Below are 25,665 nucleotides of genomic sequence, written 5' to 3'. Positions count from 1 at the left end.
TTACAACCAGAGGAGCGTGAGCTGTTGAAGGCAGAATGGATCCATGCTTTCATGTTGTTAACATCAAATTCTGACCCTACACTTTCAATTGTGCAAGAGTTTGTTGGTTTGATTCCAGCTACAGACACAAATACCCTTTAGGGTTACATCCTGTCTAAAACGCTGCCAAACCAAACATGCTTGACCATGCTTACATGGCTATACAGGCATTTAGTTACTGCCCTGTGATTGGCTGATTAGATTAGATACATATTTTTAATAACCTAAATTTAGTCATTTCAGTTCCCTTGGTCTTTCAAATTAAGGCTTTTTCAAAGTGTGGCTTAATAACTGACTGCCAAAAAAAAAAAAAAAAAAAAGGTGAGTCACACAAGTAGTATTTATTTGGTATGAATTGTTCGGTTGCTCATTCATCTTTTGGAGCAGAGACTGTTTACATCACATCAACACTACATTTGTTACTCACGTTCAAATATGTAAGATACCGCAAGAGCCATTAAAAACAGTATCTGCAAATTTACCTTATCAAAAAACAATCAAGTAGGTCAGACAAGTTGTAGGATAAATTACACCAAGTCATTCACATGGAAAAAATATTCACATTCATAAATTAATCAGGTTAAAATTACAAATATGAAACAAGGACAGCACAGAAGTAGAGAGAGCATACTGTATATTTATGCAAGTATGTATGAGAGAGGCTTGAACAAAGCAAAGCAGGATATGTCACCAGAATTACTCAACACAAATAAGCATACGAAGTCCCACTGCCTCACACAAAACTGCAGTGACAGCACTTTCTAGTAAAACCCCCCAAAACACTCTCAGCGTGTATAAAGTTCACCGCGGTTTTAAGCTCACCGAGCTTAATAAAGTACACAAAACATACAAGGGCTAAACTCTTCATCAGACGTAAACAAAGAAGGAAATTGTTTGTAACGTAAGTGGACCCTTCCCAAAGATCAGAGAAAATGTGATTTTTAAAGCAGTGCTATGAGGAAAAGAAAATCCCTCAGAAATGGGAAGGTCCTCAACACTCGACTATCTTTAAAATCTCTAACTGAAGGTTGGAGGGCCATCTATGTAAAAGTTTGTTTTGTAGAAAAATCAAAGAAGCTCACAGTTTGAGGCAATCCAGAAATTCTGTCATTCTTCCTCATTCCATTTATACCAGAGTAGTTTTGTTCTTCCCGGCCTCTTCTACCTCTAAGATCTCCGTCTTTTTAAGCCAGCTCATTCTGATGGACAGAAATGTTTGATACGGCTCTTTCTACAACAGATTATTAGTGTGGTTAAACGATGTCTAACTGCTGGCCTCTTTCTCTCCTTCTTATTATTTGTTTTAAATAGGCTGTGCAGCAGTGTCGGAGGTCATCCGAACCTCTCCACTCAGAGAGAAGCAACGTAACTGTGAGATCTCTGAGATTAATCACAGTATTCACAAAAAAGCTGAATTAATAAACCTGAGAATAAAAGTCAGAAAGCAAATTTCTGAATCTTGTCATTAATCTCAGGGCGAGTATTTTTCCAACGCTGCTCGAGTTAAACGTTTCTCACACTTTTGTTTGCGGGAGATTTTTCTACTGGGCTGCTATGCTACGATCTGTGACACAGCTGTCACGTCTCTATCTCGTCTACAGCTCTGGTGTGGACACTGCAATCAGCAGGGGTGTTTATGTACCGTATGAGAAAGAACAGAAAACTGCTGCTTCTGTCAATGTCATTCATACTGTCAATTGTAACGGATCAAGAAACTTCTCCAATCTTTCCTTGCAAGGTTGTACCAACGTCACTTTCACAATGTACAAATGAAGCACTTCAACCTAAAAGGCCAGCAGTGTTCTGCGTTTGATTTGAGTGGCATGAACTGAAAGTGAGTTGACCCTGTGCGATGCCCTAAGTTGACAAAAAGATTACCGTACTATAGTGTTGTAGACTAGCTACCTCCAAAATTCTCCAGCAGTTTTCATCGGTTTGACAGCAGATTTTGGTTTTACAGAAGAGTTAGAACCCTGCTGAGGAATCTGGCTGAAAATATGACACCCTGCTCAGACTAACCTCAACTTTGGAGGTTATTACTCCGCAGAATGACTCACAGGCTTGGCGATAATTCAAAGCGTTCTGACTCAACATCTTGTTCAGCAAACAATTGTTCCTATTAGGTGTCAGATTTTGAATTATGACCCAGCCTTTGAGGAGTCTCCAGTGTTTCCCCTTCATAAGTTAAATGCAATCTGTGGCTGCCCACTGGGATGTCAGACTGATGACTGTACAGTAATCCAATCCTCGGCGTGATACTTCCCATTTTCCGTACTAATAAATATCCTTCGGCGCAATAAATGGCAGTACATTCTTTACACACAGGTAACACAGGTTTCACAGCTTCTGTTCAGAGAAATATTAACCTGGAAGTCTGTAACAAACACCGAACTTTGTGGTTGGGCGTAGCTTTAGCGTTAGTGAAATCCCGAAGAGCTCAAATGACGAGCACTCGTCCAGCTGGCGTGTGCGGGCCTGATCATAAGGCAGCAGGGGTTCACCTCCAGACTGTCAATGATAAACAAGCACCTAAGGGTGCAAATGAGCATGCCTATGTTGCTATGACAGATGGGAGGGGACAGCAAAAAAGGAGGGGTGGGGGTTTACAGAGGTCCTTGTAACCTATCAGGGAGTCTCTGAGCCAATGAAGAGCAGTATCTCATGCGAGAGGATGAAGGTGAAGAAGTAGACACAGAGGTCAGCGAAGACGTCACCCATCCTCCTGTAGGTGTCCATGGAGCGATTGATGACCTCGGCAGGGATGCCGGACAGTAACAGGGCAGCAGTTAGCACAGTGGTCTGGGTCTTCTTCTCTACCTGCAGAAACAGGAGAACCCAAAGCACATTATATGCAAATATATGTGCTTACTTCTCATTATTAATCAATCTATTTTTGCACTAAATAAATCAAGATTAAAATGTTCAAAAACTAAAACTCTATTAGAAATTTGTGCCAAAAGTTCCTTCAGTGGCCACTTGAGGCTGGCTCAAAGAGCAAGTCAATCCCCATAGACTCCCATGTTAAAATGTCCAGCTTTGCAGCAGAAAGAAACATGTTTACAACCTGCTTTGGTTGTAAATTAAGTGGAGTCACTGAACTGGACCTCTCCATCTATTCTTCTGGTGATGACTTAACAATCCACCAGCTTTTCCAAATATGATCACTTCTTATTTAAAAACAAGAACAGCAGCTGTTAAAATTAAACCCTGAGCCTTCAAAATGAGTCCAAAACTAGTGGGTGATGTCACGGTGGCTATGTCCATGTTTTAAAATATCACTGGACCCTCTGTGGCATAAATTCAAAATGCTCCTGGAAATATTCCTCACATATTTTGGACCATACTGACATTAAAGCACCACACAGTCGCTGTGGATTTGTTAGCTGAACATCCATTATGCAGATCTCCAATTCCACCACATCATAAATGAGTACAGTGAACTCAACGTCATGCTCATGAAAGCAGTTCAAGAAGATGGGTATACTGTAGTCATAATGGGATGGGCATGGTCGGCAACAGTACACCAAAATCTGACCCTACTATCTGAATGACACAGCAGAAATTCAGACTCATTGGAACAGGCAGCATTTTTCCAAACTTCTATTGTCCAATTTTTGAGACCCTGTATGAGCTGTAGCCTCAGTTTCCCTTTCTTAGCTGACAGAAGAAGCACCCGGTGTGGTCTTCTGCTGCTATAGCCCATCTGCTTCAAGGTTCAGGGTATTTTGCATTTAAAGGTGCTCTTCTGTATACCTTAGTTTTAACAAGTTCTTTGAGTCAAACCCTCAACATGGATTTTTCTCACAGAGAATTGCTGATCATAAGATATTTTCTCTTTTTTCAACCATTCTCTGTAAACCCAAGATATGATTGTCTGGGGAAATCTTAGTAGATCAGTTTCTGAAATACTCAGACTGCCTAACTGGCACCAGAAACCATGCTATGTTACATTTGAATCATCTTTCATTCCCAGATTTTCTGATGCTCGGTTTCAGCAGGTTGTTTTAATCTGTCTAGTTGTTGAACAGGTATTTGTCTTTTCCTTATTAGCAAATAGTTTTTATTGTACTTTGTATGAACTTGGCGTTGGTTGAGAAGATTGTAGCTAAAAAGACTGGGCTGTCAGACACAGCACAACTACATCGGAACAACTGCAATAGGTCATTGTATTTGATTTTCTATTTATACAGAGAAAAACAAAACTAAAATATTATTCGTAGTGCTGTCCGCTCTGCATGCACAATGTGTGCATGCAGAGTGACGAGAGTCTTAAAAAAATAAAAACTCACCTTTGGAAAGTATTTGGACAACCCCATGTAGGCCAGTTCAAGTGTCAAAAATGGAGCAAATATTGACTAAAATAAAACAAGATAAATGTAGCATTAACAAACAAATAAATAAATACATATTTGGTACTGATACTGGCATAAAATGTAAAAATGAACTCCTTACTAGTGCACTAACAAGTCTGTGTTAAAAACCAAAGGCTCACCAGATACTTGCAGACAAAAACCCTGACAAAAACAGCAAGGAGGACGCTGCCGATGAGCCTGAAGACCCTGAAGGGATCAAACTCCTCTGAGTCCGACCTTCCATCCTCGGCCGGCTTTTCATTGGCCAGCTGACCCCGAAGCTTCATGGCATCATCAAAACGAGAAAAGTAGGATGCAGAGAGAAAGCCTGGACGAGGAGAGCCACTGACATCATCTGACGGCCGCTCGCCCCTCGGCCTCCGCCGGACTCCTCCGATATCATCTTCTGAGGATCCTCCGGGTGGCTCACTGGAGAGCTCTGGCAGGGGTGAGCCTCTCCTCTCCGGGGTGGAGCTGTGGGAGTGACTGCCAATCCCTGGAGACGGTCTCGGAGAAGATGAGGCAGTGGACCATGGCTCTAGAGGCAGATGGAACCGGGGTTCTGCAGGACGCCGCGACGCTCCTGACAATGAGAAGACAATAATCAATAATATGACATTAGCTAGTGCTAAAATGATTGGTCACCCCCCCGTCCCAAAAAACCCCAAATCCAGGTGTGATGTAACTGCAGTTTTAGCTTTAATTCAAAAGGATTTAACAAATTAATTAATTATCTTTATAAACAAATTGCAAGCAGTTTAGATTTTGTACAGGGGACTATGGTTTTACTTCAGTTCAGAGACAGCATAATATGGATAACAGATTGTAGTACCAGTAAGTTTCCATTAAGTTTTTTTTTTTGCTGGGTCTGATGGCGTGAAGACACTGATGAGTTCCAGCTTGTCTGTGTTGTTTAAGTTAAACTGGGAAGTTAATGTCAGCATAATTTTTTGCCTCACAGTGTTCAAGAGCACAGGAGTGAGTGAGAACAGAGAGGTCTGAGCAAAAACAATCAGGACTTGTCAAAACTCATAGTATGTTCCACAGAATTGAGAATTTCAACACATTCAAGTCTGGGAAGATTGATTTTGGATATTTAGAGTAAGATAACTTCAGCGAGGGCACTCATGATGATGGAGGAGGACCTGGGCTTGGTAGATATGGCCACACTGAAGAAGAGGGCTTGAAGAAGTCAATTAAGAAGAGAACAGTGACTGATGATGATGGTCGCTTCGATCACTTTTTGAAACATGATAACTATGATGTGTCGCCAAAGAAAGGGAATGACATCATAGACAGTACTGTTGGTGTTGTGCCATAGAGTGATTGTCTGCCACTTCTGATTTTTCTATGCATTTTCAATGTATAATATCTTTGCTTATTGTACCTACATTATAATAAATACAGTCATTTTTGGCCACTTAAAATATCTCAATAATTATTTGTTGCAATTTCAGCCCCCTTTTGGCCATATCTCTCTATTCTTCATGTCAATGACACTTTTTACCCTGATAAATAAAGGATATATAAAAGTCACAGCCAAAAACCAACTGCAGCTTTTACCTTGTCACTCACTCCTGTGCTTTCTGGTTCCAAATGACTAGATATTTGTTACAAGAGATATGCTTGGCATATATGTACTTTTTGTTTTCTTATGTACTGACTACTGCAGCTTCTCTGCAGGTGTCTTAAAGCCTGTGTGCAATAAGACAGGTTGGCTGAGGTACCTTCTATCTACACTGCTGTATTGTTGTGTATTAATTATTCTGTTTATCAGAGCTGAGCAGCCTGTGAGCCACCCTCTGATCTCCACCTGCTAATGCTAACAACATTTAGCATGATTTGAATCCCAAGCTGCTGCCATTTTCCTCTTCTACTTAATATATCTGTAGTGAGCCCGATTATTTACATAGTAAGTTATGGTCCTAAAAGACAGCACTAACGTCCTAACTGCAGCCGCAGGATGAGGCGGGTCTCTGTCACGACAGCGTGTTTCAATAGGAAAGACACGCCCAGGAGAAATTCAGAGGATCGTTTGTTACCGATTACCGTTATTTTCAGGCTCGTTTTTGGTGATTCCCACGATCCTGTTCATCCTGTCCTCTGAATTCATGAGCAGCCTTTTCCTCCGGATCTCCGCTCTTTTCTGTGCCGCCGACATGGAGCCCGTCTTCTCCTCGCTGGCCTCCCCGGACTCCATGTCGATAATTAAGTAAATGACCCTTTAATGCAAACTCAACCCACAGTACATAAAGCTAGTGCTTCAGTAGCTCACGGTACACGACACAGAAGCCTCAGACCACTGAATTAAACGCTTAACACGAAAGAGCGACGAGCCTTAACTGTGGCGCACAGTGATGATGTCAGCACGGCTTTTTTAGATTACGTCAACGATATGCGATGATTGCGACGGTCAATAGTAATAAAATAATAATAATAGTGAAGGGGCCGGATGGGTATATTCTGCAAAAAGGCAAATTTACAACAAAACGGGTCATATATTTAAAAGAGAAAGGTGATATTTAAAACAAATAAAAACAAATGGCAAGTTTACAAGAAAAAGGTAAAAAAAAAAAAAACTATATAAATTTATGGTAAATAAATTTATTTGTTCTTAGTTTGTTTAAATCCTCAGCCTCTTTATGCCTTTAATCGGCTCTAATACGCCTTCATAAAACTGTATAACAATATTAGCATTTAACGAGCATATAAAAGTACAAAGAAACACTAAGGAAACAGTGTGTTCTGAGTGGCAAAGCATAAGCATAACAAAGCATAAAGCATAAAAAACGGGATAATTTCATTTTTAGTTTCATTTTTGTTTTTCGAAATGGCACCAAATTTTAGATTTTCTCTAGACCTCAAGAGGCTGGAAGTGACAAGTTCTGCCTTTTAAAAAAAAAATCCATTTCTGAATGGTCTGTAGTGTTAATAGGAAAAATAGCTCTAACCTCTAGGTTTGGAGTATTCTTTACTCAAGCTGAAGTAAAAAGTGCATTAACGATGCAAAAAAAATCAGACCTGAAATAACAAATTTTTTCAGTTAATTATATAAAAGCAGGGCATATTGATTTAAATAATTGTAACTGAGCTATGGAAAAACTGAAGAAATGAAACAACTTGATCATTTTATTTGTTTCATCTTTTGGTCATTGGTTATATTAAAGCAATGAAGTGATATAATTAAAGGTCTGAGAAAAATGCTTATTGCAAATGTCAACACAGCACATACTGATGCTGAAAAACAGACAGACAGATATCACTAAAACCATATCAATATAAATGTCCACTCGTCAATATTCTACGATAGAGTACTAGCACTGTAGAGAAAGGTGGGATTGAAGTCCACTTGGCTAACCTCTCACTACATTGGAGATAGGGTAAAAGGTCTTAACATCCAGCCTTTATGATAACAATGAAACAAAGTTCTAGAAAAGATCTTATCAATGTGTGTTTTTAATTTGTATCAAAGTTATAATTAAAGTATACATCTAAGTAATATGATGAATGAGAAATCTGAGTAATGAAACTGATTTAATATTTAATCTCCTGACCTTTTGCTGTGATTTGGTGTGTGCGTGTGCTTTTGTGCTGAGGTTGATTGTACCAGCAGGGAATCTAAATATGGCACACAGCCTAGAGCTTGTCTGAGGTCTGTAGTGCTTGGTCAGAATGACTAAGCAAATACTCAGAGAAAGTTTGATTTTTAATGTTTATGATTTAATTAATTTAATTGATAAAACAAAATTATATGAAGTAAATTGTGATTGACAAACTGAGTTTTGAAGAGTAAAGATGAGAGAAAGTATTTCTATATAATGAGCTGTTTGGAAGATTGGATCTAAGCAGATCCAGCAGAGACAGCAGAGGGATCTATTGCTGAGCCGGGGACAGAGGCTGACTGGAATTTATTCTTTATTGACAAAAAACAAACAAAAAAAGTCTGGTGCTAAGAAACAAATATTTTATGGTGATAAGTTAATAAATTTTCACTCAATTGTCACTTTTCTCCCCTTTAATTATCTTATACCAACTATAACGCATGATGGCACAGGCATGATGATTTGGCCTTGCTCTGCAGCCACAGGGCACTGTCATGGCTGCTGTCATTGAGTTGACCATGAACCATGACCCCAGAACAAATTTCCAAATGAGTGCCTCAAAGCCCAGGCCTCCACCTGACTGGAGTGAATATCCACAAACCTCAATAATCTGAAACAACATTGTAAAGAAGAGTGGACCAGAAGTCATATGGAAAATAATTATTTCAAGTTATTTCATGTCACGCTGATGTTCATCTGAGGTTGTATTTAAATCATTTTAGAACCTGTAAGGACAAAATGATTTTTTGTTACATCCTGATTACATGAAGCCTAAGAATTAAAGGAGTGTGTACTTTAGTTTTTACAATGCCTGTACAATTAGGGAACACAGAGTGGGCCAAGAAGAATCAGAGAAGCCTCTCAGATTAGAGAAAAAACCTAAAATGAGTCTACATTCCTTCAACATGAGTACTGAGACTGAGGTCCTGCGCACAAACACCGATGATACAGAGGTAGAAATTCATCAGTGCTGCTACTGTTTTTGAACAGTGTATAGATGTGGGGCAAAGCCAATATTGATGATCCACTTTATACTCAAGACACAGCTAATAACTAACAGGTAAACCTCCACCCACCCTCCAACCAATTTTAAAGTTTCAAAGACAAGGTCTATTATATTGTATAGCTTTCTTGTTATATGTAAAATTGTATTGTATTTATTTAAATTTTTACTTTTTAATTATTTTACCTGCATTTTTTAATCACTCTTATATTTAAATGTTCATTTGCTATTTTATCTAGGGATTGAGAGTAACGTAGTTTCTATTCTCTGTATGTCCTGTACATGTGGCAGAATTGACAATAAAGGTGACTTTGACTTCATGTTGTCCATGTAAGTCAGAAGAGAAGTCACAGGTCAAGTCAAATTTGTATTATTTTCTACTTTATTTTTGGGGTGTTAAATTAATTCAATTTCTTGTTGAAAGGTGAGGTCATTCTAAAAAGCCAGTGGCATTACATCTGTTGATTTAATCCACTCTGTCCACACTCACGAGTGGTGTTATTTTAGCTGTAGTCATGTGACTGACATCCAGTCCTCAGCAGGTTAACTCTGTACAAAAACAAAGCTGCTTTTTATTTTCATCAGTATTTTTTTATGAAAAACAATTTTCCTTGTGCATGAAGACCAAAACATATTTGTCTGTTCCTAAATACATTTTTGTTGATATGATACATAGATTACAAACTGTATGAAATGAGACCAAACCAAAAAAAAAAAAAAAAAAAAAAATTCGATTCAAATGCATTCAAGAGAAATATAGACTGATTTGGTCCATGTTGTCTTTTGTAGTCTTTGTGTTCACAGAATAAACACTGTTCACCCACCAAAACACAAACTACACTTAAAAAGTCCCAACATTTTATTTTCTTAGCGTCATTTCACCTTATTTGTACTAAAATCATCAGCATGTCTTTACCTTTATATAATGCAATCTTTTAATATACAAGTATCAATAAGCATGATTAAAAGATCACAATGGCTTTGTTATGTCTGTGTTAAAGAATTTCCCATATCCTATTATATTAAAATATTTCATATATAGAGTCTGTATTTAAACAGAGGTTTTAATAATAAAAAGTGAGTTCCCATACAAGGCAATTATAGAATTTAATCAGATTGGGAGTCTCATAAATTAAACAATCAGAAAAAGAAACAAACAAACAGAACAGCAATGTCGTCAGAGGTGTTCTGAATATCCAGATAGAAAGAGCGAAAAGATGAGCGACAGACCAGACCGATGAAACCACCTTCCGCTGCCAAATCCAAACATTCGAGGCAGCGACGGCAACGAGGCTGATCTGCCTTCAAACACCTTTAAAATTCAGGCTTTCAAACAACAGAGTCTACAGATTTGTTCAACACACAAGTATAATGACTGTCAAATAAAAAGCACACGCTCTCTCCTTCAGGTACAATATTAGAGTGTTGTTAGAGCTCAGCTGCTGTGTGTACAAATACTCCAGGTGACACCCAAAAAACAAAACAGTCTTTTTGCCGGTTCCTTTCTGTCTTATAAACTAGTCTTAAGCGTATGTATATATGTTTGACTCTTATTAATAAAGACTGTGCTTTTTCCAAACACAAACACTTCACACATCTGTTTTCCTGCACTGTTTCTGAGCACTACCTCAGTTAGACAGCATTGTTCTGTGAGAATAAACACTGATTCATTCGATCATTGACACAATAATCATCCAGGATTTCTTGTTTCTTCAGCAGGGTTCAAAAGTGCCCAATAAGCATCAGAACCAATTATTTGTCACATCCTCGTCACATGACTTGATTGGGCTGATGCCTCGTGTTAAGTTCAGCTCGGGTTTCCCCCCCTCAGAGATATGGTGGACCACAGCTGAAGAAGGACCAAGAAGCGACCTTGAGTGTAGTCTCACTCACACGCATACACACTCTCACACCATATACATATATACTCCCACACATACACTGACGCACATGTTCGCTTCAATGTTCCCTCGTCTCCGCAGCCACACTGAAGATTATTTGGAGATTTGCTGTTGGAGGTGAAGGAGGAACTCGTAGTACGACAGGGCCGACTCTGTTCGGTCCTCGATCATGTTTTGCATAAAGCTGGCTTTCAGCTGGCTCTCGTCCCTGAGTCACATGATAATGGGTGGGAAATAAGAACACAATGAGAAGACGTGAGTTGGGATTGCTCCTACATATTCAGGTACTAAAGATGTGCAATTTAAAATACTTTCATTCATTTTAACAGGGAAGAAGAGGAGATGCTAAAGTTTTTCAGAGCATTTCCTTCAACATAGCACAATTGCAAAGCCTATATTTTACTATTTTGTTAACATGAAGTCTGTACTATAAAGGAGGGTTAGGAGGCCTGTTGACGACCGTCTGGGACTTTCCCATCAATAGTCATGAAAGAAAAATTGATTTTTACTGACCAGTTAAAAAAGTGTGACGCAAACCAGAAACATAGACCATGGGCTTTCAAAGTAAAAGCTGTGCTTCAGCAGTACAACCAACACGTTTCAAAAGTAGCAACTTTTACACTGGAGGGGAACGGTCTCTGTTTGCGGTCTGCACCACACTTTTCAGTTTCTTAACTGCTCAGTGAGTAGTCAATATCTGCCCTGCAAACTAGAGGTAGCAACTCCATGCCCACCAAAGCTACTGTAAGGTGGTTTTCGATGCTGCTTTGTAATCCTCTTTGCTTGTTACACAGATAGCAAAAAGGTCTATTGGTTTAAGAGATCATCTACAGTTTTTGTCTTTACTTATCAGCCTCAACAGGAAATACAGTCCCTCATAAGCCACTTGCCTTACTTGATTTATACATTACATTATAGTTAGTATCATAAGCGTTAAAGTGCTATAATCCTAAAGGCACAGGGTGGCTTGTATTTTTTAGACCCTTTTGTTTTGCTGGGTTCTGAAAGATCAAGTCTGAAACAGTCTTATATGCCCTGAGAAAACATTAAGTCAACACATCACCCTATAAAAAACAGTTACTATAGTGAAATTTTAGCTGTTATATAGATAAAGCTATAAACTGATCTTGATCTTTTACCTGTGGAAGAGTGTGGGAAAAACTGACAGCACTACAAAAAGTATCGGTAGTTTATAACAGTTCTTAGCTAGACCACCAGGGAGCACACTTTTTACTTTTGCAACTTAATTCATTCTTTTCTAATACCCAGTGAGGTCCCACCTGATGATATGCAGGGAGGGGAAAAATGGCCTCTGATCTCTCAGCCAACCAATGAAAGCTCTGGTTCTCTGAGACTCTGCAGTGTCCAGTTCCGGAAGCAAATACTGTGAGAGGACAGCAACAGTTTTTGTTATCAGCAAGTAGGGGAAGGCGTCAACATATGGAAATGTAGCTGGGCTGCATGTTTTGAGAAGTCTTGTTACAGAGATAGAGCAGTTGACCCAAAGTAAGAAATCCTACCAGATTATCAGGCACAGCAGCGTAGTTTGGAACTCCTAGGACCTGTGTGAGGAAGTTGGAGTGGCAGTTTCGTCCAATCCACAGGTATATCACCTTTGGGAAGAGAATGAGGTTCATTTAAATATCTTTAACTGAAGAGCAAGAAGATTACAGTACTGAGAACTGTGACTGAAGAGCTGAACACCTTTAAGTACAGCTCAGGAAAGCTCATAACTGATGTTTTTAATCTAGAACTGTGCTACATGGTTACATAAAATGTTGAGTGTACAAGTTATTATCAGGCGTGGGGGGAGAATGATTAGTGTCATGGAGAAAGCTGGAGTAAGGCTTCATCACAGAGCTACACATTTGCATAAGTCACACAGAGAAGAGGCACTAGTGATACAAAATGTACAATTCAGTGATTTCTCATTTTCCAGAAAAGGAAATCTCTCAATCTCTCTCACTATGCCAATATTAGCACCTTTTAAAAAGCCAGAAAAAAGGGCCATCTAAAGAATCTTTAGCACTGCTGCAAATAAGTAGGAAAAATGTAGGAAATAAATTAAATGAGACATTCAGGATGGGAAATGCCAAGCTGTAATTTTGCCCGACATTGAAAATTGTTAGCTTGCTCTAAGAGCTCATCTTGAAACGCACAATTCCAGCATCCATGAGGAAAGCTCCCTCCCTGCTGAGCTTCTCCACAGACAGCTGCAGCAGTCTGGGCTGAGGGATGGTCCGCTCGTTGATGTTTAATGCTCCCTGAAGATGGAGAAAAGAAAAGATCACTTAGTAATGAAGAAAAGCTGAAAATAAATAAAATCCTTCCGAAAATGGTTTTAGTCCAGTCATGTAATCTTAAAACTACACATTACGCATAAAAAGAAATAAAACACAGGGCTTTGAAACTTAAATTCATCCTCCTCACCTCGTCAGTCAGGTCGTCGACACGGTACAGAGCAGGATGGATCATCAGCATGGCGTAGGCCAGTGGCTGGTACTTCAGCTGAAGCATGGCAAACACCCGGTCATCCAGCCTGGTGCTGGTGCCTGTCCTGAAGGCTTTCTGCAAAGCGCACATATAAACACACCAAAAACCTTCAATGACGACTCAGTGGTGGCGTATTCAAGAAAGGCCTCTGGAAGTAGAGCCAGTTAGTGTTAATGTTCATAAAAATTAGTGAATTTAGCAAAGAGAGGATATAGTAGATCGATCTTTACACCAAACAAAGGTACGTTTAAGCACAGGGAAAGGTTGAAAATCAGTCAGTGGAAAAGATTAATGGCAGTGTAGCAGTTGTGTAAACCAGCCAACCTGTTTGAGCAGCGCAAGAATGTAGAGCGGGAAGAGTCTGAGGCAGGCCGGAACCAGCAGGCCAGGCTGCTGGATTGTCAACACAGACTGCCGGTAAGACATCAGCGAGTCGATAGCAGCGTTGGTCATTGCGTCTCTTGCATCGCTCAGACTTGCCGTCACCGAACGGTCAACAGCTGTGGAGAGGGACATTAAGAACTTTTAGGCAGATATTTGTGGGATTAAATAGAAGGGCTGTCTCTACAAACAACACCGACTACCAGAGTAGTTTAAAAGAGGCTCCAGTCTCACACCAGTTATGAGACAATCATGCATTTTAGGTCTGATATTGTAATATAAGGGGCGCTGTTCCTAGACCATGTTCAAAACGTAAAAAAAAAAAATCTGTGATCAAGACCTCAATAATTACACTTTTTAAGACAATGTTTTTTTAAAATCAGACTTTTATGAACCTTTCTTAAATAATTTAACTGAAACAGAAATATAATACTTCTCTTTACCAGAATATGGTAAACTAAATATTTGTGTGATTAAAAGATGAACTTTCTAAAAAAAAAAAAAGATTCATTAAAATTTTATCTGCTAATCTAATTCACCTAACAGCAAAATTGTTACTGTTAAAATTCACAATATGTGTGACTTTACAAAAACTTATTTTCCTTCATAGTAACGCTCTTCTAATAACATTTCAATGGAGACTATGATGTGAATTCAGTTTGAGGAAATTAAATAAATTTGTGTTTGACAGAATGAATGACCTGCAGGCCTGTGGCTATATTGGTTCTTGTGGGTAAGCGACAGTTGTGTTGGTGGGCCAGTAAAAGTCTGATCTACTTACCCAGAGGGTGGAAAGAAAAACATGCTGAACACTGCTAAGTGACCCAATTTTATGCAGTAGGACATTTAACTACCAAATGAATTTTCTGTGAATTTAAAATGAAAAAATACGTCCGTCTTTGAGATGTTAACATTTGTGACATGACCTGTAAAAAATGCTTATATTTCCCAGCAGAGCTTAGCATTAGGATTAGTGTTTATAAATCTTTTTGAGTATTAGCCTTGTGTATATTACAGTTGTGAGTTGATAATCATCATTCACATGGCATGGCTGCGCCTTACTATGCATTTGAAGTCACAGTGCTAAAACAGCCATGCTCCACCTGATTGTTATAAGATTAAAATGAAATAAACTCTTCTGAAACATAATATCAGTATCTGTTCTCCAAGTTAACATCAGATGAGCCAGCACAGATTTGAATGCTCGGTTATAGAATGGTCGCTAGGACACCGCAGCTGTCACCACTCATCACCATCTGTCAGTGCTTATAACAGCGAAGACGATGAAAACCCTGTGAGGATTTAGGATCCAGCCAATTAAAAGAGTATTAACTGTGACAATGAAGAATAATCGCCTAGTTATGCTTTCCACAAATCCAAGTTTATCCAGATTTTACAAACACACAATCACGTATCCAGAAATTTACAACTGGTGAAGACAAAGCTCTCACACTGTTACTTCACTTTCACATTTCTGCCTACAATTATTATATACAAGTTTCAAAACAAACATAACTGGTAATAACTCTTAAGTATGCAAAAGAGATGTGCAAACTGACCAAATAAAATTAAGTATGAGTGGTTAAAAAAAAATAACAAAATAATTGTAAAACTTTATTATCTCATGTGAAATTTTAGAAAACAGTTTAGCACGTACCCATGCAAGCCAACAGCCCAGTGATGGCTTGAACATCAGCCCCAGCAAAGATATCCGACAGAGAATTCACCACAGGGAGACACAACGTGTGCACGCGGATCCTCCTCTCTCCTGTAAGGGACCATTCATGTTATTTAAACATATTTTAGTTCTACCCATTTATTGCATATAAAAATGTGTAAATAATAACATCTGCTTTTCATTCGATAAAATTACACTAAGTAGTTCCATCTTATATAATAATAATATTCATAAGTCACTATTTGCATGGATGTTTTTTTTTCCATTTATCAACACTATTCTGCAAAAAGATAAGGAACCCAACAGGCTCGTCTAAGTGAGCATGTGCGTACCTTTGCTGGAGGTGTAAAGCAGCGCAGCCTGGAAAGAGACAACCTGCATGTCATCAAGGTTTTCCTCGATGGACATCTGAACTGCGAAGCCGGCGTCTGGGTTGACGTTGGGGAGGGACAACAGATCTGTGGAGCGCACAAAGAAGTTTCCGTGGAACGTGTGGATGGACAGACCTGCATAGGAACAGAGAGAAATAAAAATCAATTAAACTGGACTGCATTATCTTAAAAGGTAGCAAAAAACAGAAACCATGAATGAGTCCAAATGTGTTTTCCTCTCTATAATGACTCAGAGTTTAAGCTTTTATGTCCAATTTCCATGATGAGCAAATACAGGGCTACAAAGACCTTGGTGTTAGCAACAGTAAGCATATACTACTAATACTTTTACCAATAAATCAAACATGTAAAGAGAAACTTGAAACCATATTTGGGAATTTATCGCTGTAAGGAAAAGTTTTGAACCAATTACCAGGATTTCTAAAAATTATTTTTGAGTGAAAATCAAAACTATTTGTATTATTATTACTATTACAAGTGTGTTTATCTAATTGTGCCTTGGATGATGATGAATAGACCACATTTTATGCCAAATCAGTGCAGAGTTGCTAATTCCAAAGTTTATAAACAACATCATGCAACGGTAACCTTCACTTCTATTCAACACTCAATCATCTTTAGCTCTTTTGTGCCCACAGACCTTTGGTGCAGCGTATCCTCATGACAGCCTCAAAGCCAATTTTCCTGGTTAAATATCTCTTCAGATCCTTCTGGAAGCGCTCAACCTGAGCTGGGTTATGCTGGTGGTGGTAGGATGGGTAGTAGTAAACGCTCCCTGCTGAATATCTGGATATGCATCCTGCAATAAAGAGAGAACACACAGAAATGGACTGGTTAAGAATTTCTATCAATTTCCATCTCGTTAGGGAAGAAATAAAATCTGATAGCATCGATTCTGTAATCAGATTTCCTCCCATTAACAACAAATATTTTTGTGCTTAACGTTTTTACCACTCAAGAGTTTTAAAATCTAGGAATATGAGGGGATTTTTAAGCAAGAGGTTAACATGATAAAAACAATAAAAGATCCACTGCATCCATCTTTTCCCTCCATTGTCCCCCTCCAGTCCATTGAGGTGAGATTTACCAAGAGATGCCAGGTCACAGTACTGAGCACTGAGCAGGAACAGGTCTACAGCCACCTGCTGGCTGGAACAGTCCAGAGCCAGCTTCTTGTAGAAGTCTGTCGCCGGCGCTAAGTGCTGGATATCCTGAAAGGAATGCACATCAGATAGCGCCATGAACATAAAGTGTAAATGTAAAGCAACAACTCAAAAGTCGTCCAAAGTAAAACAAATTTTTACAGTTTGTGGAAAAGCTGACATTTTTTAATCCTGATTTAACCCTCTGGTTTAAGATCACCAAAATCAAATAACGCTAAACATAAAAAGGTAAATCTTCTCTCTCTCTCAGTCTCTGAAAAGTTAGTTTTTCTACAATAAATCTGATCTTATTCCAAAAAAAAATGCTTTTATTTTGCATTTACTAGAAAAGTTTAAAACTAGCTGTCAAACATTCGTCATGTCCATTTTTGTTCTATGACTGACTTGAAACACTAGTCATTAAGACTTACTTTGTTTAATATAGTTATGGCAACTGGTGTCTACATATAACACAATGGTTATATTTAAATCCCGCTGTATACCATTCAGCACACTTCTCTCATTACCTTGGCAGATGCCCGCTGGTTGGGGTCCTCTCTCGACTGCAGTGCCCCAACACCGAGGTTAGGCAGCTGCGTTTGAAACACTGACATGCGCCCTCCAGTGGGGGACAACAACTTAAAGGCTGCTTGCAGAGCTGAACCCAGGGCGGACTGCGTCTCCATCGTCTTCTCAAATAAATTTGGCAGGCTCTTCAACAGATCCTGCACAAGCTGAAAGGAAAATGGGTGGACATGAGTCATATTTTTATGACGTGTTATCGCTATTAATCAGAGAAAACGGATATGAATATAAAGCAGCAATCAATTTTACTTCCTACATAATGTAAACACATAGTAAACTGTTACACTGAATCTCAGTTTCAGAATACAGTCATTTATAAATTAAACAACACAGGACTTTAACAAAATGTGCATATCTGACCTCTTTGCTTTCATTGAGGTTTACTAGAAGGCTGTCTGGTGTTGGTAAAAAGATATCTGTAGAGAACAAAACGTATTTATTTAAACAAATATAACAGTAGGTAATGACAACCATAAATCAAACAGGCGAACAACCATAAAGTGGTTTCATTAAGAAATAAGAGTCACTGCATGTATTGCAACAGTTTTTACAAAGTTTCGCTTAAAATAAAGGCGAAAAAACATAAATGTACTAATTTACCAACATGGCATTCATGTTTAGTGAGCCAGTAAGTCTGTGACCTTATATGTTTGCTGGTTCTCGATTCCTGCAGCAAGTGGGCACACAGCTGATGTCAAGTTACTGTGATAATGAAAGTGTGGCCTTTGCCGTCAGCTGCGTCTCACCTTCTATGTCAGACACGATTAGCATCTGAGGCTGGGAAAGTCCTTCCTGGAGGTTGTAGAAGTGGATGGTGCTGTCAAAGGTGATGAAGCCTACCTTAGTCCGTGAGTCTCCAGGAAGTCTAGGACACATAAACACACACTTCAGTAAAGCTTGCCCTTATGTGTCAGGGATAACCTATTTTCATCGAAGTTAGCAAAGACCCAAATTAAGATCCTTCCATTAAGATATTATGTTGGATCGTGTTACTGCACATTACAGAAAATAACCATCTGTTGATCAAATATGTAGACAGGTGGTCAGAGTCAGCCTGCCAGGGGGTCCAGTTTGTCCTATATAAAAGGGATCAACCTTCATGTGCAAATATTAACTGTACATGTTTAATATGAGTATCGTCCACCAGAACAGTGTATGACAGAAAATAAGGTACACTATGTTGCCAAAATTATTCGCTCGTGTACCTTCACATGCATATGAACTTGGGTGACATTTTATTCTAATCTATAGGTTTTCATATGATGTCAACCCACCCTTTGCAGCTATAACAACTCTTAAACTCTTCTGGGAAGGCTTTCTTTACGGTTTAGCAGTGTATTTATGGGAACTTTCGATCATTCTTCCATTCCATTAAGCTCTCTACAAACTGTTCTTGAGCTAATCTAAAGTTCAAATAAAGTTTGGAGATTTGTAGCGAATGACTGGAGAAAGTCGGCGACCTCTGTGCACTATAAGCCTCATTGTTGCACAGGTGGGATCCTATCACAGTACCATGCTGGAATTCATGGAACTCCTGAGAGCGACCCATTTTTTCACAAATGTTTGTAGAAGCAGGCTGCATGCCTAAATGCTTGATGTTATACTAAATACGGAAAATTACTGTTTAAAAGGCTATTTTGTCAAAAGGACTCTAATGAATCAAAATTAAAGGTTGTACATACGAACTGATGTTGTCCAGCAGTGACTGACAGAACACATTTAGGTAGCCTGTCTCCACTGCATTGTGGGAAACGTCCAGAACGAAGAGGTAAACAGCAGGCTGGGGTGGCCTCAGCTGAACAAAATCAGAGCAAACACAAGCTAGTTAAAGCAGGGTTAATAAAAAGAGACAAAATTACTATCATGTACACAGAAGACTGCACAATTTCCAACCCTCAGAATTTAATTTAGCAGGTTAAAATAGCAAGTTAAAAGCTTAAAGTAACCACTAACTGACTTTGCCCTGAGACAGAGTCCTGGAAAGTATTTTCCCTGCAGAAGGCTACACCTCTCCCACCATCTTTGAAATCTCCCTCAGCTTTCAGATCATAATTCTTCAATTTTACATCACTCTGAAAATGCCAGTTTTATAATAGCATGGATTTAACTGGTGACAGATGCAATGTTAAACACCTACCATGTATTCTGAAGGAGCAATGAACTCAATGGTGGCATTCTGGACCTCAGGTCTTTTGTGTGGTTCTCCATATGATCTGCTGACAGGGTTGTACATGAACTCCTCTGGAACTACACACAAACACACAAAACTTCCAGTGAGATTTTAGTACTGAGTCAGATCTTCTACCTGAGGTGAAAACACATAAACTAACAAAATCTTCTTTCCAAAGTAGGTGACATTATTCTCTCTTTGTACTTAATCTGTGGGTGGAAAAAAAACCCCTCCTGTTACTTACCATCATTAACCCGATAGCAAAGGTTGCACTTCCACCTTCTCTGGTCCAGGAAAGAGACAAAGGGATTGATGTAGGTTCTGCAGAACCGACACCTAACAATCGTGCTGGATGTCACAACAGGAAGCTGCTGTATTTATAAAAGCAGATGAGAAACAACTTCTGTGAGATGAGAGCCTCAAGGCAAACATTATCTGGTATGCAGCTTATTTCAATAAAGACGTTTCTTGTTGCTGTCCAAGCTGTGAAATGTCTCTGGAATTTGTGTCCTCAATTAACAGGGAAACATAAACGTAGTCACTGTGATAGATTTTGCCCAGGGGTGTATTAAGTCAAACCCTACTGGGAAATAAACAGCTGTTAGGAAGACACTGTTTAACCAATACAAATTTGATGCAGCTCATGCATCTTTTTAAAGATAATATAGCTGTTATATGTTGGTGTTATATGAGGATGAAACGTTTAAAAATGGCTCTGGGAATGCCTCATTTTTAAAAGCACCACTAATGAGATTAGACAATTAGCTCCTGTAACATATACCGTAATGGTCGGGCTATAAGCCGCTACTTTTTGCACAAGCTTTGAACCCTGCGGCTTTTAGTCAGGTGCGGCTTTTCTATCCGGTTGTTCAGTGATGACGCCACGAATCCTACTTCCGGGTCTAAAGTTGTCTGCGTTTAATATGGCTTTTGTGTTGTTAACATGTTTAATGTTATGTATTTTCTTCTATTTGATCTCAAAAAGCTCCTAAAACAGTCAGTGATCACTGTTGACCTCCCTCGGCTTTTATTACCGCTAATCATTTATTTAAGCTCAGTTTTTAAAACCTTAGGATGTAACTACAGCCCAGCCCATGCAGCAGTATATGAATGACTAACCTCGTATTGTGGATGGATTATCTCAGTTGTTCTCCTGGTTGAAGTTTGGTCCTTTTACAGCATCCTGCCATGCGATTACATTTGTTTCTGACCACCGAGAACACTCACGTTAACTTTTATCAGTGGAAAAAAAGTTAGCTTGTTTATATTATGCTAACATACCTGTGTCGCTAGCGGTCACGTAGCACATCATTATATACCAGCTAGCCCAACTTCAGTAACCCTACAAACGTCACTGCTGTTTAGTTTTCTGTCTTCATTTATGCTGGAAGTGATAACAGAGCTGTACGTTTTAATTTGTTTCCAAAACCCCGCAGTCAGGACATGCTATATTGTATTTAGATAGAAGCTAGCGAGCTAACTCCCTGCTAACTTCTAACTCCGTTAAATGTCATAAATTCCGTTTTCATGGATGCCTGGATGTTAAACTCAATTGTTACGCCTGGTAGAGCAGACACTGATCATTTTATTAAAGATGAAAGACTTTAGACAGTTTTTCAACTCTCAGTAATGCCATAGTGATCGTTTGATATGGACCTGCAGCGGAGTTTAGACCCAGACACGGCTAGTGACGTCAGACTGAACAACCGGATAGATTGTCCATGATTTTTGTGATATCGTAAGACGATTTGTTTTGTTTGTTCCGCTGTTGTACGGCACTACGTTGCCTGGCGGAAGGATCGGGGTTCAAGAGTGGTATGTTGGTCACATGTCCATCCGCCAGGCAACATAGTGCCGTACAAGTAGCGCGAAAAACAAACTTCAAAGTAGCGCTATGCGTTCAGCGGGAGTCGTGGATGACGAGCGGCGATAAACTTGCGAAAAGCAAGTTGTGCTCAACTCCACCGGTGGATTCTGACAGCGTGGAAAAGTGTGAAAACATCCACGATCACCAACGGATTTCGAAGGGCTGGACTGCTGCATGATGAAGAGGAGGACACCGCCACGGCCCTTCAGAGGGTGTTCGACTCCGACACTGACAATGACAATGAGGATTTCTTTGGTTTTGAAAGTGACAACGAAGGAAAGAAGCTGAGAGTGGATGACGAAGCCATCCTGAGCCTGTTCGTTTCCGACACTGGAGAAGAGGACTTTGGTGGTTTTAGAGCGCAGGAAGATGGTGGTGAATGACTGACTTTTCTTCTTGTTAAAGCCGTGTCACTGCACCTGAGCCTAAAAGGTAGTCCGAATCTATTTTTCTGGTGTGCTGTAGGTTATTGTTATGTACTACATTTGTTACTCATTTATGAAGCACAGCACATGTGCAAATATGTACCCATAACTTGTTTTTCAAAATATTAATAAAAGGGGTGTGTCTCCAAACAGCCATCTCTTTCCTGACAATTCCTTTTGTGCATATTCTCTTACATATGATGAGTCAACATTGAAACACCTGCGGCTTTTGGTCAGGTGCGGCTAATGTATGTACAAAACAGGATTTTCCCCTGATTTTAGCTTGTGCGGCTAATATTCAGGTGCGCTTTGTAGTCCGGGAAATACGGTATATGATTTCTGTGGGGAATTCATTTAATGAACTATAAGTCACAGGCATATGTTTAAGGAAGAAGCCAGAGGAATGAGGCACCTATTCCAGAAAGACACAGAACAAACTCATTCACTCTGAGTTAAGCATGTGTGTGCCACTAAGTAAAGAGGAAAGTCTGTTCCACTGAAGGGAGACATTACCGCACTTTTATCATTCAAACCAGACATGCAGCAGTTAAAGCAGCAGAAAGAGTCAATATCCTAACGCTACATTTTATTCAATGCAATCCTCTTATTTATAATTTAGTCTTTTGTCAATGTGTGATAAGTGCCAATTGCCAGGTTTGACCCAGTGATAATGATGACATAAAACTGCATGGAAGTGTTTAAGATCAAGACAAATTCTTATCCACTTCAAATGAGAGAAAAACAGACAAAAACAGAAGTTAAGACATGCAACCTATATTCATAAACAGTCTATAAATATTCTCACCATATGACATAGCTATGACAGCGATATATGGAGAGAAATTTGTCTTAAAGTGTTAGTGCGTGAAATGATTAATACATGTGCAAATGCATAATACTGCAACCCCTGCATTCATGTAAATAACCAAAATAAGTCACTGCTTCGAAAGACATTTGAATGCTGGGAGAAAACGGAGACATCTGAGCTTTGGGTGTAACCCAGTATCGTTTCACATAGAGCAGACCTTTTTTCTAAACAGACAGAAATACCTCGCCACCCTCTGTCTAAAAGCCATTAACCTACACCTCTAATTGTTGATACATGATAATGACTACACACATTTGTGACTAAATTGTCTCCTATGTGTCACCAATATTATGTGTATAACTACTTAAATGTGAGGACAGAAATCAGTGCTGTCTCCTCACACTCAGGATTGATCATAAAAGTGGTAATGATAGTAAACATAGGCCCCGGGTAACAAATCTCCAGCTGGGATTGTGGTGATGTGTATGACATGTAATTAATGTTCTCTGCTTTGAAATAAACGAAAGATAGACTCAGCACTTGTTGCTGAAAACCTGCTGGCTTGCAGCTGAGGTTCACAGTGGAAGCTGTTGGAGTAACTGACCCAGTTAAACTGACTGACAACTTAGAATGAACATTCAATAATAAATTGACACGTTACCGAGAGGTCTTTGAATGGGTGAAGCAGCAAGCCCAGTGGCATCTTGGCTTTATTGAGCAGAGACTGGGTCTGAGGGATGCTGGTCAGTGTAGAGCGAAAAACTCTGGAAGCACACAGAGTGGCAAATTCAGCGTTTAGGCTGTGTGCACTTAACACGAAACAGTGATATGATTGATGTCCCACTTTAAACAAAGCATTTCTTAACCATTTATAATTTTGAGTTTAAAAACATAAAAACTAAACAGAGATCATTTACAGTATTACTAGCTGTATGAGATAAAAACAATCAATTCAATGAAAGACAAATGCAACAACACGGAAAATTAGTTCATTATGACTCACTCTGGGCTGCAGTTGAGTTTCTGCAGGTCCTGGGTGAGGCAGGGAGTCGGGGCAGGGACTGGAGCCGGTGGCAGCAGGTTCCTCTCTTGCAGGAGGTTGACCACTCTCAGGGCCTCTGGGGTGCTGGACTGGAGGCTCATGGCTGCTAATGATGGGCTTAGCTGAGCTGGCCCCGGGCCACCAGGTGGCTGAAACAAAAAAAACAAACAAACAAACAAACAAAAAATACATTAAGCCTGATAGTCTAATAATATTTACTTGACACAATAAATGTGAGAATTTTGAAGTCCACACGTGTTCAAGTGCTTTTTCCTAAATTCGTATCTTGAAATAAAATTAATTTAAAATTGATTTAAATATTGGTTGCAAACTGTTCCCTCACAAGCCCTTTACTATAATTCACCTAAGTTTGTTTAGCCATTCCAGTTCTATAACCAGTTCAACCCTATGCAACAGTGAAAAAAGCAACCCAGTGTTGGTTATTCTCCTTTCCATATAACCAGCACGTGTTTTGCATTCATGTGCAAGTCAATGAAAAATCGAATAAACAAACTGTGTATGCAAAGTCATAACAACCATCTGCCTCTCTTCATTGGCAGTGAGGCGGTGGAGAGGGTGAGCAGTTTTAAATTCTTGGGGGTAACTGTGACCGAGGACCTGTCCTGGGGCAACCATATCACCTTAGTTGCACGGAAGGCCCAACAGCGCCTCTACTACCTGAGGAGACTACGGAGCGCACACATTCCCAGACCTCTGATGTTGAACTTCTATAACTGTGCCATCAGCAGCGTCCTGACGCATGGATTTCTAGTGTGGTTCCCCAGCTGCACCAAGGCCGACCAGCAAGCACTCCAGCGGGTGGTGAAAGAAGCTGGCAGAATTATTGGAACAATTCTGCCAGAGATTAGTAATATCTTCCCCACTCGCTGTCTGAGGAGGGTGCACAGTATCCTGCGGGACCAACATCACCCTGCGCGCCACCTTTTCCACCTGCTGCCCTCAGGGAGAAGGTACAGGTCTATACAGGCCAGAACATCCAGACTGGCCAACAGCCTGTATCCACAGGCTGTGAGGCTCCTGAATTCTGCCCCCCTCCCCTCTCTGCCCCCCTCTCACGGACAATAACCATATCCAACTTCTTAATAGCACTGAACTGGTTTGCATTGGTGCATTATAACTTTATTCTCTCTCCCCCCCCCCTCTTTCTTAAATAGACAACCATCATATCTCACAGTACAATAATATTGAACGGGTTGCATTGTTGCATTTTGTCATGTTTCTCAGGTCTTTGTCTGAATGTCCTATGAACATTACCTGTCTTGTTCTCATGTTGTTGCTAAGGATTGTCTCATTGCACTGAAGTCACACTGGGTTAAATATTTACACTTGGGTTTTAAGGGGTATTTGTTTGTTTTTTTTACGGGTTGTACGGAAGCCCCAAACGCAATTTCATTGTTCTTTGACAATGACAATAAATAAATACTTGACTTGACTTGAAAGTGTTCTAAAATTATGTGGAACTGGGTTGTGACGTTAGGCTCACCTGCTGATATGGCTGAGGTGCTTGAGTGTAAGGCTGCGTGGCGGCTTGCATCGCAGGGTGGATGGGAGGGGTGGCGTGGGGAGCTGAGGTGTTCTGGTACCCAGGAGGGAGCGAAGGGTAGTGGCCCAAGTGCCGACCGGGTGGTCCAGGCTGAGTCGGGCCAGCTATGGAAGAAACAGTAACATTAAAAACATTTACACTTACAAAGGTTTACATGAGAACTCAAATAGCAGACATCACTAAAAATGGGAAGCTCTGTGGCTGACAGGTACACACAGCAG

The 25,665-nt window shown here is 39.7% G+C and overlaps 2 protein-coding genes across 4 annotated transcripts in view; both read right to left on the bottom strand.

Moving 5' to 3' along the window:
• Positions 1 to 361: 361 nt before the first annotated feature.
• camlg (calcium modulating ligand) lies at positions 362 to 6,777 on the bottom strand. The gene is made up of 4 exons (XM_026182845.1): positions 6,441 to 6,777; positions 4,532 to 4,974; positions 4,329 to 4,394; positions 362 to 2,856 (listed from the first exon to the last, which is right to left on the bottom strand). The coding sequence occupies exons 1-4, from the start codon at positions 6,589 to 6,591 to the stop codon at positions 2,665 to 2,667; spliced, it is 852 nt and encodes a 283-aa protein (XP_026038630.1). The 5' UTR covers positions 6,592 to 6,777; the 3' UTR covers positions 362 to 2,664.
• A 3,258-nt stretch (positions 6,778 to 10,035) lies between these two features.
• The window catches only part of sec24a (SEC24 homolog A, COPII coat complex component), a 33,496-nt gene continuing 17,866 nt past the window's right edge, over positions 10,036 to 25,665 (bottom strand). For 2 of the 3 annotated variants that reach the window (XM_026181649.1, XM_026181651.1), the window contains 19 exons: positions 25,385 to 25,548; positions 23,842 to 24,029; positions 23,500 to 23,602; positions 19,983 to 20,109; positions 19,706 to 19,815; positions 19,251 to 19,363; positions 18,315 to 18,433; positions 17,929 to 17,984; positions 17,511 to 17,717; positions 16,929 to 17,052; positions 16,482 to 16,640; positions 15,782 to 15,955; positions 15,429 to 15,539; positions 13,715 to 13,890; positions 13,328 to 13,465; positions 13,057 to 13,161; positions 12,418 to 12,510; positions 12,178 to 12,281; positions 10,036 to 11,105 (listed from right to left, as the gene is read on the bottom strand). In XM_026181649.1, coding sequence (XP_026037434.1) covers positions 10,991 to 11,105; positions 12,178 to 12,281; positions 12,418 to 12,510; positions 13,057 to 13,161; positions 13,328 to 13,465; positions 13,715 to 13,890; positions 15,429 to 15,539; positions 15,782 to 15,955; positions 16,482 to 16,640; positions 16,929 to 17,052; positions 17,511 to 17,717; positions 17,929 to 17,984; positions 18,315 to 18,433; positions 19,251 to 19,363; positions 19,706 to 19,815; positions 19,983 to 20,109; positions 23,500 to 23,602; positions 23,842 to 24,029; positions 25,385 to 25,548 — 2,486 coding nt within the window. In that variant the 3' untranslated portion in view covers positions 10,036 to 10,990. The remainder of the gene's footprint in view (positions 11,106 to 12,177; positions 12,282 to 12,417; positions 12,511 to 13,056; positions 13,162 to 13,327; positions 13,466 to 13,714; positions 13,891 to 15,428; positions 15,540 to 15,781; positions 15,956 to 16,481; positions 16,641 to 16,928; positions 17,053 to 17,510; positions 17,718 to 17,928; positions 17,985 to 18,314; positions 18,434 to 19,250; positions 19,364 to 19,705; positions 19,816 to 19,982; positions 20,110 to 23,499; positions 23,603 to 23,841; positions 24,030 to 25,384; positions 25,549 to 25,665) is intronic. The other variant, XM_026181650.1, reaches the window with a different exon arrangement.

This window comes from Astatotilapia calliptera, chromosome 10 (genome assembly GCF_900246225.1).
Source record: "Astatotilapia calliptera chromosome 10, fAstCal1.2, whole genome shotgun sequence".
NCBI lineage: Eukaryota > Metazoa > Chordata > Actinopteri > Cichliformes > Cichlidae > Astatotilapia > Astatotilapia calliptera.
The sequence above is the reverse complement of the archived record's forward strand: the minus strand, read 5'-3'. Positions and strand labels throughout refer to the sequence as shown.